Source organism: Canis aureus, chromosome 36, assembly GCF_053574225.1.
Source record: "Canis aureus isolate CA01 chromosome 36, VMU_Caureus_v.1.0, whole genome shotgun sequence".
Classification (NCBI taxonomy): Eukaryota; Metazoa; Chordata; class Mammalia; order Carnivora; family Canidae; genus Canis; species Canis aureus.
The window spans coordinates 24,361,057-24,376,478 of record NC_135646.1 but is presented as its reverse complement, the minus strand read 5'-3'; the positions used below and the strand labels follow the sequence as shown (position 1 = coordinate 24,376,478).

The following is a 15,422-nucleotide window of genomic DNA, read 5'->3' as shown; positions in this document are numbered from 1 at the left end:
CTTCTGTCAGCTATCAACATGGCCAGCTCTTAAGGTCTTTGTTCAAACATGAGATTCTAGGCTATGTAAAGTAGAGCCTCATCTGGCACCTCAGTGTTGCCTTGCTGAGCCCATTTGGAGCATGTGCAGCATTTCTTGCCATTTGTCATGTTATATTTTTACTTGCCTATTTCTCTCCTAGACTAGAAACTCCACAAGGACAGAAGCTGTTCTGTCCACAAGGACAGAAGTTTTGTTCACTGCCACCTCTCCTGCTGCTGGAACATGTGCTTAGCACACACCCAGTTAGCATAGGTCAGATGAAAGAACGATACGTTAGCAGTAGTGAGGATGAAGCTGATTGCACATATGTGCCAGCCATGGTTCTAACCACTCTACATGCATGAACTCATGTCAACCCCACAATGGCCCTGTGATAGAGGTACTGCTATTCTCATATTATCGGTGAGGAAACTGAGACACAAGAGGTGAGGTATTGGCTAAGATCAGACAAAAAAAAAAAGCCAATTAAATAAATTTATAAGTTAGGAAGGGCTTGGGGGTCTTTAACTCACTCTTTTTAATTTACAAGTGGGAAAACCATGACTAGATGAGTTGTTAATGGGAGGACTGGTGACTGGGACCTCCTTTCTGGGTGTACTTCCTAGGTGCCTGCAGAACTGCCAATGCCCAGTTCTCTCCAATGATGACATACTACCCTGTCTTTACATGACCACAAACCCACAGATCTTAGCAGAGCAACTGGCACACAGTAAGCCCTCAACAATAATTTGGGGTGAAAAAAAGAATGAAAGATGACAGAACTTGGGGAAGCAAAGGAAGTCTCTTCTCAGGTTACTAGCAGATGTGGCAACGCAACCAACCCCACTTACAAAGGGCATGAGAATTCTAGCTGAGATAACCTCAAATAGTCCTCCCTAGGGGCAGCTAACACTGTTTGCGAATGCACAGCCTTGGTGCAGTAGATGGTTGGGCAGAGATTCTAGGGAGCAACCTTTAGAGCAACCTGTAATAAGAGCCAAGTGGCATGAAGTTTTATGCATGCAAATTCCCACTATCCATCTACCTTTCCCACTCTAAATCCATCTCCAGAACAGAGACTGATGCACATTTAAGCCTAATTTCACTAGACTCAAAATGTGTGTGTGTCAGTGGGTGTGTAGTGATGTGTTGGCGGCTGTGGCAGATTGTGGTGAGAAGGATCAGCAGATGTGCTGGCGGGTATGGGGGGAGATTAGCAATGAAGCAGGGGCTGCATGCACTGTGATCAGTTCATCCCAGTCCTTATGGGATGGTTCATACCGTCACCTTGTGTGCCATCAACAAAACACTCCCCTCTGTTCTACAAAATCCCCATCTCATTTTTTCATCAGAATGACACTGAGGAAGAGCTATACTAAGTGAACGTCCTAACAGTTACACTTAGAGACCCAGCCCCTTTAACTCTTCTTAGTATTCAGCCACCAGGTACATCCAAACACCATCACCATGGCTGTGGCCTGAGGCCTCACATTGCAGCAGCGCCTTCTACACGTGAGCTGCTATTGCTGGGTATGGCTGCTGGTCCAAGAGGCTCCTGGGAAGAGCTGTTGATCACCAGTTGCCAGAGCCAAGTGGCATGAGGCATGAGGTAGAGTGGTGGGTGAATTTTCTGGCTCGGTCACCCCCTTGGAGAGTTTGGGGATCCTCACCCTGTGCTGTTGCATTTCCCTTCAATGGGGGATATGGAGAGGAAGCTTCAGTGGTGACAGAATAAGTCTTCCTCCCTGCTCTGAGATCTCAGCCAGTACAAGAATCAGAGCCTCATACCTTCTCCGAGATCCTGATTTCAAGTGCGCGGAGAAAAAGCAGAGTTGCAATTATGCATGTGCTCACCTTTCTCTCACAAGTTTGTGTTTAAATATCTGACAAATTTTTAATTGTGGTATTTGATTTACTTTTTGGTAGGTTGTATACTCCTGTATTGTTGGCTATAATCAAATATTTAAAACCAAAATGTTTTCTTCAAATTTCTTCAATTTTTAAAAATTTAACTACTGGATGATAATAATTTTAAAGATTGTTAAAAAGTATAATAATCATTTATTAAGTACACTATGGTAAAGGCATTAAGAAAATGATCTCTTCCTTTGCCCCCATTTTACAGGTGGGGAAACTGAGGCCTCGCTGAGGTAAGTATGTGTCTGAGGTCACCAGTGGGGAAGTTAGGATTGGAATTTGAGTCCGTCTTTCTGTAACTTGTGCCTTTATCCATGTCCTGTTATCATTATTAGTATTATTGTGCTACTATGCTTTCATTTTAAGAGCAGCCTAATTCCAGGAACACTTAGTTTCTTTTTGTAATCGGGGAAGCCACCCACAGCACCTCACTTACAGCTAAGTGGAGCGGACTCTTGGTAGCACCGGAGTCAGAATCTTCAAAACCATTGTTGGTTCTTTCTAAAAGCTGTGAAGACAGAAAGGAAAAAATAGTACATGAGTAAAATTTGCAGAGGGAATCCTCCTTTATGAAAACTGATGTTGACATAAACGCAAAAGAGGCTTCAGAAATGTAAAAAATAATGCAACTTGGCAATATAAGAAACCTGGTACGGCATATCTGAAACAAATAAGAACTTGGATTTAGCCTGTCTGAAACCAGATACTCTAGCTGAATATTTCAACTTCTATATCATCTCAGCATTTGCTGATGAAAAAAAGGCTTTCATACTTGAAAGATGCTCGGCTTCACCAATCCAGGAAAATAATTCATGTTTAATCCACTTTTTACCCAGTAATAATGAAAAATTATAATACCCAATATTTATTCCATTATCAAATGTGCATTTACTTGAGATAGTGTTGAAAAAGACATCCAAGGCTCCTATTCTCATGGAGCTGACATTCTAGGGAGGGAAATCATAGACAAACAAATAAATATAGAAATAAGAGAATATCTGCTAATGACATATGCTATAATGAAAATAAAATAGGGTGATGTGATCTGAGATGACTGGGAAGTTACCTAACAGCTGATGATCAGGGAAGTCCTCCTCAAGGAAGGAAAATTAAAGTAAGACCTAAATAAGAAGATTAAACCAAGTAAAAGTGCGGCAAGAGAGTATCCTGGAGGAGGAGGTCATGAAGAAGGGAGTGCAAATGCATCAAGGGGCTACGAATATGGTGACTTGAAGGAACAGAAAGGATAGTGTGACCAGGTTATGATGTTGGTGAGGGTATCAGGAAAAAGACATTCTCATTGACTCTTGGTGGGAACAAATTGTTAAAGCCTTTCTGGATAATCTGTGCACACCTGTGACCCTAGGAATCAATTCATAATAAATAATTAGACAAGTGTATGATGATGCATGTACAAAGATAATTCTTCAATGAATATTTTATGAATGATTACCAATGTGCCTAGACATTGAAGGTTCAATAATAAACAAAATATTAAAATATCCATTTTCTTGGGAAGAGGGTAGGCAATAAAAGAAAGAAATTAAGCAGTTAGTTAGAAAATGGTATGTGCTATGGAGAAAAGTAAAACCAAGAAGGAGGGTTCAGAGGGCCAGAGAGGAAGTCAGTTTGCAACTTAAATAGGGTGATCAGGGAAGGTCTTACTGGCTGAGAAAAATCTTGAAGGTAATGAGAGAGCCTTATAGACATCTGGGGGAAGAGCATTCCAAGCAGAAGGGCCAGCATCCGCCAAGTCCCTATGGAATAGGTGTCCTTAAGGACATCGAGGATGCTGGAACAGAGTGAGCAAGGACAAGAATGACAGGAAAGGAAATCAAAGAGATGGTGGTAATGGGGGTAGGAGTGTCATCAAGAGGCTTCTGGGTTATTGTAAGATTTTTGACTTTTCATCCTGAGATGGAATTTCACTGGAGTGTTTTAAGCATAGAATGACATGTTCCAACTTTTAGACTCTAGGGAGGGCACAGAGAGAACCTGGGGCAATAGTTCTAGAGAGAAACAACAGTGGCTTAAACCAGCAGAGAGTAGTGGGGATGAAGAGAGGTAGTTGGACTGTAGATATTTTTGGAGGTAGAATCAACAGGATTTCTGATGGATTGATTGAACATGAATCTAAGAGAAAGAGAGAAGTCAAGGATGACTCCTAGGATTTTGTCCTATACAAATGGAAGTGTGGCAGTTCGATGAACTGAGATGGAAAAGACCAAAGGTGAAATATACCTAGTGGGAAAGAATGAAAGTTGGTTTTGGAAATGTTAAGTTTGAGATGTTTTTGAAGTGTCCAAAAGTGCCTGTTAACCAAGCAGCTGTTGGGTACAGGTATTTAAAGCCACAAGACTGGATAAGATGAACAAGAGAGTAAAGTAAACAGAGATGAGAGATGAGCAGAAAGTTGGAGAGATGAGGGGGAACTAGCAGGAAGACAGACTGAGCAGGTGAACTAGAAGGAACACCAGGAAGTGTGAGGTCTGGAAACCAAGTGAAGAAAATGTTCCAATGAGATAATGAGTAACCATGTCATAAGTCCTAATAGGTCAAGTAAAATGAGCCCTGAGAATTGATCACTGGGTTTGGCAACACGAGACTATTAGTGACTCTGTGAAGAGCAGTTTATCAGAACATTGTTTATATGAAAAAAATAGAAAAATAAATAGCAATAGAGATGGGTTAAATAAACTGAAGTGAGACAAGGATTTCTGGGGAAAAAGTGGAGTAGGAAGTTTCGAAGCTCACCTCATCCTACAAATACAGCTAGATAACACCAACATCAGCACAAATAACCCAGAAAACAATCCAAAGATTGGCAGCACAGACTCTCCACAGCTATGCATAGAGAGGAGGGCACATCAAAGCGGGTACAAAAGGTAGAAATGTAGTTGGGAGCTAAATGGACCCGCAGGACTGTAGGAGGGAGGGAGGAACAATGGGGGCGCAGAGGAGGGAGAGAAACAGACCATTACACCACGTACCCCAGGCACAGGAACCCACACAGGGAAGACAAATCCCTGTAACATTTGGCTTTGAAAATCAGAGGGGCCTAATTTTGTGAGTTCTTAGAATCAGTGGGGCTTAACACCTGGAACGTGAAAAATCAGTGAGCTCAACTCTGGGAGAGCCAGGAGGGTGAGAAGAAACTGAGCTCTACCTTTAAAGAGATAGCACACAAACAGCCTAGTAGAGATAAGGCATAGAAGCAGCAGTTTGAAAAACACCTGGGGTAGGGCAGCCCAGGTGGCTCAGTGGTTTAGCGCCGCCTTTGGCCCAGGGCCTGATCCTGGAGTCCCGGGATCGAGTCCCACGGTGGGCTCCCTGCATGGAGCCTGCTTCTCCCTCTGCCTGTGTCTCTGCCCCTCTCCCTCTCTGTCTCTCATGAATAAATAAATAAAATTTAAAAAAAAGAAAAGAAAAACGCCTGGGGTATAGGCAAAGATTTATTTACTAATCTCAGAGTGTGTGCCAGAGGGGCAGGGATTTTTAGGAGACTTCTCTAAGAATCAAAGAGTTGGCAGATACCATTTCCCACCCCTGCCCCCAGCCTAGACACACTGTCCAACACTGTGCCAACATTTTCCACCTAACTTGTTAACAGTGGCCCTGCCCTGGTGTTCTTCTACAGACCTGTCCCCCTTCAATATGTCCTTGGCTGGAGCCCATTCAAAGAGGTGCCACAGGCCTGGCAGTGTGCAAGTAGCCCTGACAGTAGCCAGCAATGCTCCAAAGTGACTCCTTCCCTGGGGAGAAGGGAGGATAACTACACACACCAGTCTGACTGTGGCCCCAGCAGTGAGCTGGAAGCAGACATCAGGTCTGACTGCAGGCCCCTCTCATAAAAAAAAAAAAACAAAAAACCAACCAACCAACCAACCAACCAACCAAACAAACAAACTTCTCAGGAGACCACACAGGGAAAATACACTCAAGTTTGGTGCTACTGTATCTCTGGCAAATGCCTAGTCTAACTCAACTTAAGTTGAAGGCAGCCCCATTTGGCCCACTAGTAACAAAGAGACCAAACCCTGCCCAAAACAGGCAACAAGAGCTATCAGTGATGACTGGACTGAAGGCAAAAGCGGCCCAACCACAACAGTGGGGTGCACACAACACACATAGGAGATACCCCAAGATGCTAGGTTCTGGTAAACAGGGGACTTTGCCCTACAGGGTACCATTGGACCACTTCTTCATAAGGCCACTATTTTCAAGAACAGGAGATGTAGTGGACTTTCCTAACATATATAAACACACACAGAAAGTTAGACAAAAATGAGGAGACAGGGGAATATGTCCCAAATTAAAAAATAGGGCAGGAAAACATCAAGAAAGCTAAAATAAATGGAGATAAGTAATATACTTGATAGAGAATTTAAAGTAATGGTCATAAAGATATTTACTAGACTTGAGAAAAGAGTGGAGGATCTCAGTGAGACCCTCAACAAAGAGTTATAAAACATAAGAACCAACCAGAGATGAACTCAAGAACTGAAATTTAAAATTTACTAGATGAAATAAATAGTAGACTAGAGGATGTGGAAGAATGGTCAGTGATCTGGAGGACAGAGTAATGGAAAGCAATCAAACTGAACAGTAGAGAGAAAAAATAATAATAATAAATGAAAACAGACTTAGGGAACTCAGTGACACCATCAAGTGTGATAGCATTTACATTATAGGGATCCCAGAAAGAGAAGAGATAGGAAAGAAGGCAGAAAATTTATTTGAAGAAATAATATCTGAAAACTTCCTGAATCTACAGAAGGAAACAGAAATCCAGATCTAAGACCCACAAAGATCCCCAACAAAAATCTACCCAAGGAGGTCTACAGCAAGACAGGTAGTGATTAAAATGGTAAAAAGTAGTGATAAAGAGAATTTTAAAAGCTATAAGAGAAAAGAAAACAGTTACATAAAAGGTAAGCCCCATTAAGCTATCAGCGGACTTTCCAGTAGACACTTTGCAGACCAGAAGGGAATGGCATGATATATATTCAAAGTGCTGAAAGAAAAAAATCCTGCAACCAAGAACACTCTATCCAGCAAGGCTATCATTCAGAATAGAAGGAGAGATAAAGAGTTTCCTAGACAAACAAAAGTTAAAGGAATTCATCACCCCTAAACAAGATCTAAAACAAATGTTAAAGGGGACTTTTTTTTTTTGAGAGAGAGAGAGAGTGCGCACATTGTGCACAAACAGTGAGGAGAGGCAAGGGGAGAGGGAGAGAGAGAATCCCAAGCAGACTTCACACTCAGTACTGAGCTCAGCTCAGGGCTCAATCACACAACCCTGAGATCACGACCTGAGCCTAACTCAAGAGTCAGACGCTTAACCAACTAAGCCACCCAGGCACCCCTAAAGGGGACTTCAAATTGGAAAGGAAAGACCATAAGTAGAAGAAAACTACAAAGCACAAAAGCATTAAATTAGCTATATCTATATAAATCAGTCAAGGGATTCACAAAATAAAAGGATGTAAGTAAGGTATGATACCATATACCTAAAACATAGGGGTGGGAAGAGAAGTAAAGAATGGGTTCAAACTTAAGCAATCATCAATTAAATATACACTGCTATATGAAGAAGATGTTATATATAAACCTATTGGTAACTATAAATTAAAAGCCAGTAATATATATGCAAGAAAATAAAGAGAAAGGAATCCAAGTATATCACTAAAGAAATCCAGCAAACCATGAAAGAAAAAAAAAGCAAAAGAGGAAAGGAGCAGAGAAGAACTACAAAAACAACCACAAAACAAATAACAAAATGGCAATAAGTACCTACCTACCTACCAATAACTGCTTTGAGGGGCACCTGGGTGGCTCAGTCAGTTAAGTATCTGCCTTTGGCTCAGGTCATGATCCCAGAGTCCTGGCACTGAGTCCCACACTAGGCTTCCCACTCAGTGGGCAGTCTGCTTCTCCCTCTCCTGCTACCCTTCCCTCTACTCATGCTCTCTCTTCTAAATAAATAACTCTCTTTCAAATAAATGAATAAACGAATAAAAAAATAAATAAATAGATAAATAAATAAAATCTTAAAAAAATACTTTGAATGCAAATGGACTAGCTGTTCCTATCAAGAGACATGGGGTGACGGAATGGATAAAAAAGCAAGATCTATCTATACGCTGTCTAAAAGACTCATTTCAGATTTAAAGACACATGCAGATTGAAAGTATGCATATAGAAAGGCATTTATTATGCAAATTTAAGTGAAAAGAAAACCAGGGTAGTAATATTTACATCAGACAAAATAGACTTTAAAACAAAGACTGTAAAAAAATAAAAATAAAAATAAAAAAATAAAATAAAACAAAGACTGTAACAAGAGACAAAGAAAGAAACTATATAAGCATAAAGGGAATAATCCAACTGGAAAATATAACAACTATAAATATTTTATGCACCCAATATGGGAGCACCCATATACATAAAGCAGCAAATAACAAACATAAAGGAAGTAATTGACAATGATATAATAATAGTGGGTGACATTACTACTCTACTCACATTAATGCATAGATTATCCGACAGAAAATCATCAAGGAAACAGTGGCTCTGAAGGATACATTGGACTACATAGATCTAACAGATATATTCAGAACATTCCATCCCAAAACAGCAGAATACACATTCTTTTCAAGTACATTCTCCAGAACAGAACAGATATTAGGCCACAAAACAAGTCTCATCAAATTCAAAAACACTGAAGTCATACCATGCATCTTTTCTGACCACAGAAATCAACCACAAGAAAGAAATTCTGGAAAGAACACAAATACATGAATTTTAAAGAACATGCCACTAAACAGTGAATGGGTCAACCAAGAAATCAAAGAGGAAATAAAAAAATACATAGAGGTAAATGAAAATGAAAATACAATGGCCCAAAATCTTTGGGATGCAGCAAAAACTGTCCTAAGAGAGAAGCTTATAGCAATACAGGCCTACCCCCAAGAAGTGAGAAAAATCTCAAATAAACAACCGAATCTTAAACCTAAAGGAGCTAGGAAAAAGAAGAATAAACCAAACCCCAAATCGGTAGACAGAAGGAATATATTAGAGTAGAAATAAATGAAATGGAAACTGAAAAACACAATAAAACAGATCAATGAAACAAGGAGCTGGTTCTTTGAAAAGATCAACAAAATGGATAAACCTTTAGCCAGACTTATAGAAGAAGAAGGAGGAGGAAGAGGAAAGAGAAAGAAAAAAGACTCAAACAAAATCAGGAATGAAACAGAAGCAATAACTATACTACAGATACAAAGAACTATAAGAGCATATTATAGAGAATAAAAAATTACATGCCAACAAACTAGACAACCTAAAAGAAATGGATACATTCCTAGAAACATATAACCTTCTAAAATCAAACCAGGATAAAATAGAAAATTTGAACAAACCAATTAGCAGCAATGAAAATGAACCAGTAATCAAAAAACTCCCAACAAACACAAGTCCAGGACCAGACAGCTTCACAGGAAAATTCTATTAACATTTAAAGAAGAGTTAATACCTATTCTTCTCAAATTATTACAAAAAATAGAAGAGAAAGGAGAGCTTCCAAATTCACTCTATGGGACCAGCATTACCCTGATATTAAAACCAGATAAAGACACTCCAAAAAAAAAGAGACCTATAGGCCAATATCTTTGATGAACATGATGAAAAAATCCTCAACAAAACATTGTAAAATAAGTCCAATAATACATTAAAAAAATCATTCACCACAATCAAGTGGGATTTATTCCTGGAATGCAAGTGTGATTCAATATTCGGCAATCAATCAACAGGATACATCACATCAACAAGAGAAAGGATAAATCAATGTAATCATTTCAATAAATGCAAAAAGAAAACATTTGACAAAGTACAACATCCATTCATGATAAAAATCCTCAACAGAGCAGGTTTAGAGGGAACATACCTCAAGATAGTAAAGGCCACATGTGAAAAACCCATGGCTAACATCATACTCAATGGTGGAAAAGCTGAGAGCTTTTCTTTTAAGCTCAGGAACAAAACAAGGATGTCCACTCTCATATACATATATCTCATATATATATAGAGCGTTGTCAATGAATGGTGTTGTGAAAACTGGACAGGTACATGCAAAAGAGTGAAACTGGACCACTTTCTTACACCATGCACTAAAATAAACTCAAAATGGATTAAGGACCTAAATGTGAGACCTGAAACCATAAAAATCCTAGAAGACAGCATGGACAGTAATTGCTCTGACATCAGCCACAGCAACATTTTTCTAGATATGTCTCCTGAGGCAAGAGAAACAAAAACAAAAATAAACTATTGGGACAGTATTAAAACAAACAGCTTCTGTAAGCAAAGGAAACAATAAAATAAGAAGACAACATAATGAATGGGGAAAATATTTGCAAATGACATAACTGATAAAAAGTTAGTATCCAAAATATGTAAAGAATTTACAACTCACCACCAAAAAAACATATAATCCAATTAAAAAATAGGCAGAAGGCATGAGCAGACATTTCTCCAAAGAAGACATCCAGATGGCCAACATATAAAATGATGCTCAACATTACCCATCATCAGTGAAATGCAAATCAAAACCACAATGAGATATCACTTCACATCTGTCAGAATGGCTAAAATTGAAAACACAAGAAAAAACAAATGTTGACAAGGACATGGAGAAAGATGATCCCTTGTGTACTCTTGGTGGGAATGCAAATTGATGTAGCCACTGTGGAAGACAGTATGGAGGCTGCTCAAAAAATTAAAAACAGAATTATAATATAATCCAGTAATTCCACTACTGGATATTTACCCAAAGAATATGAAAACACTAATTTGAAAGGTATATGCACTCCTATGTTCATGGAAGCATTATTTATAAAGCCAAGATATGGAAGCAGCCCAAGTGTCCATCGATAGATGAATGGATAAAGAAAATGTGGTGTATATACATGCACACACAATGGAATATTATTCAGCCATAAAAAGAATGAAATCTTGGCATTTGCAACAACATGGATGGACCTAGAGACTACAATGCTAAGTGAAATAAGTTAGAGAATGACAAATACCATATGATACCCACATGTGGAATTTAAGAAACAAAACAAAGGAAGAAAGAAAAAAAGAGACAAACCAAAAAACAGACTCTTAAATACAGAAAAAAAAAAAAAACAAACCTGATGGCTAGAGGGGAGGTGAGGGGATGGGTGAAATAGGTGAGGAGGATTTAGAGTACACTTATCTTGATGAACACTGAGTAATGTATAGAATTGTTGAGTCACTGTATTGTACATCTGAAATTAATGTAACACTGTATGTTAACTACACTGGAATTAACTTCTTAAAAGTCAATCAGAGAAAGACAATTATCATATGGTTTCACTCTTATATGGAATAGATGAAACAGAGCAGAAGATCATCAGAGCAGAAGATCATAGGGGAAGGGAGGGAAAACTGAATGGGAAGAAATCAGAGAGGGAGACAAACTCTTAACTCTAGGAAACAAACAGAGGGTTGCTGGAGGGTAGGGGTGGGGTAACTGGATGACGGGCATTAAGGAGGGCATGTGATGTGATGAGCACTGGGTGTTACATGCAACTGATGATTAACTGAACTCTACCTCTGAAACTAATGATGTACTTACCGTATGTTGGCTAACTGAATTTAAATTTTAAAAAGTTTAAATAAAGTATCTCAGTAAATAAATAAGAGTGGTGTAATCACCCATTGAGATTATCCCTCTTCATGTTGCCTTTAAGTCTTTGTATAATGATGTCCCCAAAAGGAACAAAAATCCAACACCCAAAGCAGTGGTGTGTGGTGAACATGGCGGTACTCAACATCCACTCCCGCCTCCTCATCGGTGGGTTTGGGCTGCGAAGTCTAGATGGTTATAAACTAGGTTTCCTAGACTCCCTTGAACCAGGGTTCCAGATGTAATTTAAGTCTGTCTATTGGATGCACTAACCTGAGATACTGAAGACAGAAAGACCTGAGGACATCTCTGATTTCTGGTGATGAGCACAGTTGTGATGACTCTCAGCTACCTGCATATGGGCTCCTGGCTTACTGAGGGTGGAGTAGCCAGACAGGGGGATACAGGGCACCCACTTTTTGGCAGTACGGATCAAGCAGGTGCAGTGGGGCTCTAGGGCCAATAGTAGTGGCATTGACAAGTGTGTCCCTGTATGTCAGCCAGGGCGATGGGTCCGTGGAATATCCGTTCTGCTGGCTACTTTCTGATTCCCTGTCATCCTGGCTAGTTGAGTTCATAGTTCAGGCTTATTTCTGGAGGGTCACTCTAGAGTCTCCTCTTCTAAGCAGCCCAACAGTCTTGGAAACACCTATTTTTAAAAATCAAATCTTTTTCTCCTTAAAACAGCTAGCATTGTTTCTGCTTCCTTCAAATGAAACCTGACTGATTCAAAGAGTAATGGAGTTTATTTATCATAGCAGTTTTCTTAACGCGGGAGGCAAAGGGGGAAATATACTACTCAATGCACCAGAAAGCAAAACATCCTAAAATCTACTTTATCCATGTTTCTTCCTGAAACTCCCAACTTGTTAAGTGGAAAAGGTCATTTTAAAGACATGTGTGGAATAGAACCATTTCCATGTTTTAAAAATCTGTATTAAGGAAATGATAGATGCAGAAAAAAAAAAAAAAGCCTAGAAATACCTACCTTAAAATGCTTAGTACAATAACCTAGGAATAGGATTATGGATGATTTTTATTTTCTTCTCTTTCCTGATTTTTTTTGCAGTAATTATATATTGTTTTTGCAATCAGAAAAACACTAAAGCTATTTCTACTTGGGGACAAAGCTATTAACCTTCCTTTTCATTCAGCAGAATGATGTCCACAGACCCCCTCCTCCCCCAGATAGGTCCAGAACTCCTTTCTAGTCAATGCATGTACAACAAAATGTTCCGACTCACTGGTAGATCAAATAGCAGTGTAAAATTATCATCTAAGGGCACATGATTTTAAGTTTGGAAAGAATACAATGCAAATAATTATATCAAAAGTATAAGGCATTTATTTATGTATGTTTTTATTAGTATGAGAATAGAATTTGGAACTTAAACAATCTAGGATAACTTAGACTAATGACACTAAATTTAATTTTAACTTCAAAGCAAATAACTTTAAAACCAATCTGCAGTGCATAGTTGAAATACAAGTAGCCCTAACTGTTTGAAAAGGCTAGAAAGCAGCTGTTTTTTGCTTTGTTTTGCAACATTATCACCTGCAAGACTTCCTGGAATTGATAGTGTGTACTGATGCCAAATCCTGTCCTAGAATGAACTTTTAATCAAAGGAACATGGAATCATTTCCACCATTACCACAAACATGATGAACAGAGACAAGAAGGCAAAATACTGTTTATAGCCACAAATTAGTCATGTTCCCAGAAGATTTATTATGAAATGAGATTTTTCCACACACATACTTTGATTGTTCTAACAGCATATGATATTTTACTTCTATCATTTACCAAATATTTTCAGAGAGTTATCTCTGCAGGACTCCGTTTAGGCACCAGGATTCAACTGTGCAGCAAACAGATGTTGCTGCTGACCTGAGTGAGCAGGGAGGCTAATGAGGAACCCACAGAAATTAACGGGTAGTGAAAACAATCGGTGCTAGGATGCAAGATGCTATAGAAGCATAAAGAGATACCTGACATGACCTGGAGGGTCAGAGAAGACTCCTCTGTCAAGAAAGGTCTAGCCTGAGATCTGGATGGTAAGAGTCAGCCAGGCACAGAGAGAGAGGACTTTCTAGGCAGAAGGAAGAGCATGTGAGAGCAGTGACTACAATAAATTTGAAAATTTTTCGGTTCAATAAAGCTGGAGTAGTATGGAGGGGGGAGGAAAGGATGAGGAGCAGAATGAGAGGCTGAGAATAGATGTGGTATAGAGTGATTATATCATTACTGTCCAGTCCAGGACATTTTTTTTAGAGTGATGACTGTACCAGGACAATAGCTGTAAATCAGGACATTAAATTAGGATGATCATTTAGAGTCATTAAAGTGCTTTAAGCAGAGAAGAGGCATGATCATGATAAGATTCTTGGGTATCATAACAATCTCTCTGGTCACAGTGTGGAAAATGAACTGCCTGTGGTGTTGGGGTGGGGATTCCAACCAGAAGCAGGGAGAGCATTAGGATATCTCAACTCTGGAATTTCCAACTTATGAATTATTAAGCTGGTGAGACCTGATGGTGGCCCAAACTGCAGAAGAGGCGGTAGAAATGGAAGGAAGTGGGCGTATTCAAGTGTTTCACATTCACTCCTTTATGCATTCATTCCATAATTATTTTTTCAGCACTGTGCTAGGCAGCGAAATTCTCAGTTTCAAAATGGTCCCTATACACATGAAACTCATAGTTTAGAAAGTATAGTGGACACCATTCATTGAACATTGGAGGACGGGGAAAGAGTAGAATCAAGGGTGACCCCTAACTAGTTTTCTAGCTTTCATAACAGGGTGAATTATGATGCTTTCCCTAAGAAATAAAGAGAATATGTAAGATCCGGGGAGAGAAAGGTCGAGGTTTGGTTTGAAGAGCTGCTGGGACATTCAAGAGGAGATGACTGGTGGACAGTTGGATATAATGGTCAAAGCTTAGAAGTGAGATCTGGGCTAGAGTCATGGATCTGGGAGTCACCAGCAGTGGCTGACACATGAGCCTACCCTCCCACCCAAAACTGCCCGAGGAGAATGTGTAATGAGAGAAAGGCAAAGAGCCTAGGACATAAGCCTCAAGAACCTCAAGGTTTGAAAGAAGAAGAGAGTCTGCAACGGAAGTTGAGGAATGGACAAAGGTAGAAAAACAATAAGGACAGTGAGATGATGATGGTGGTGGTGGTTGTGGTGGTGGCAGCATATTACCAGGATATGAAGGTGGTGGTGGTGATAAATGATGATGGAGATTTTCATGGAGAACAGTCAAAAGTTATGAAGTATTTACTATGAGCCAAGCATTCTATTAAGGGCCTTACATGGATCACCTCAATCTATCCTCAAATAATCCATTATGACCTCAAGTTCACACAGCCTGTATAGGATAGATCATGGAACTAAACCCAGGTCTAAATCAAAACCCATGTTATTTACCCGATAAAAACAACGCCTTCCAATCAACTGTTAGGCTGAAACTCTCCCCTGATATTTCACAAAGAAGAAAACCCAGCAGGGATGAATATAGGATACAAGGAGAGGTTATTTTGTGGTTTCTTTTCTTCAAGTATGTAAGTCTTCTGAGGTCTCTAACTTTAACAATTTGTTTTTTTATTTTTTTTTCAATTTGTTTTTTTAAAAAAGATTTTATTTATTTACTTGAGAGAGAGAGAAAGAGAGCATGAGCAGGGGGAGGAGCAGAGGGAGAGGAAGAAGCAGATTCCCCACTGAGCAAGGAGCTCAACGTAGGACTCGATCCCAGGACCCTGAGA

The 15,422-nt window shown here is 39.4% G+C and overlaps 1 protein-coding gene across 17 annotated transcripts in view; it reads right to left on the bottom strand.

Annotated features, from left to right (window-relative positions):
• The window catches only part of ANKRD44 (ankyrin repeat domain 44), a 340,062-nt gene that overhangs the window by 68,499 nt on the left and 256,141 nt on the right, over window positions 1-15,422 (bottom strand). For all 17 annotated transcript variants that reach the window (XR_013373234.1, XR_013373237.1, XR_013373238.1 and 14 more), the window contains exon 17: window positions 2,375-2,446. Coding sequence is in view for 11 of the 17 variants with exons in the window: in XM_077885633.1 (XP_077741759.1) it covers window positions 2,375-2,446 (72 nt within the window). In the remaining 6 variants the exon portion in view is untranslated. The remainder of the gene's footprint in view (window positions 1-2,374; window positions 2,447-15,422) is intronic.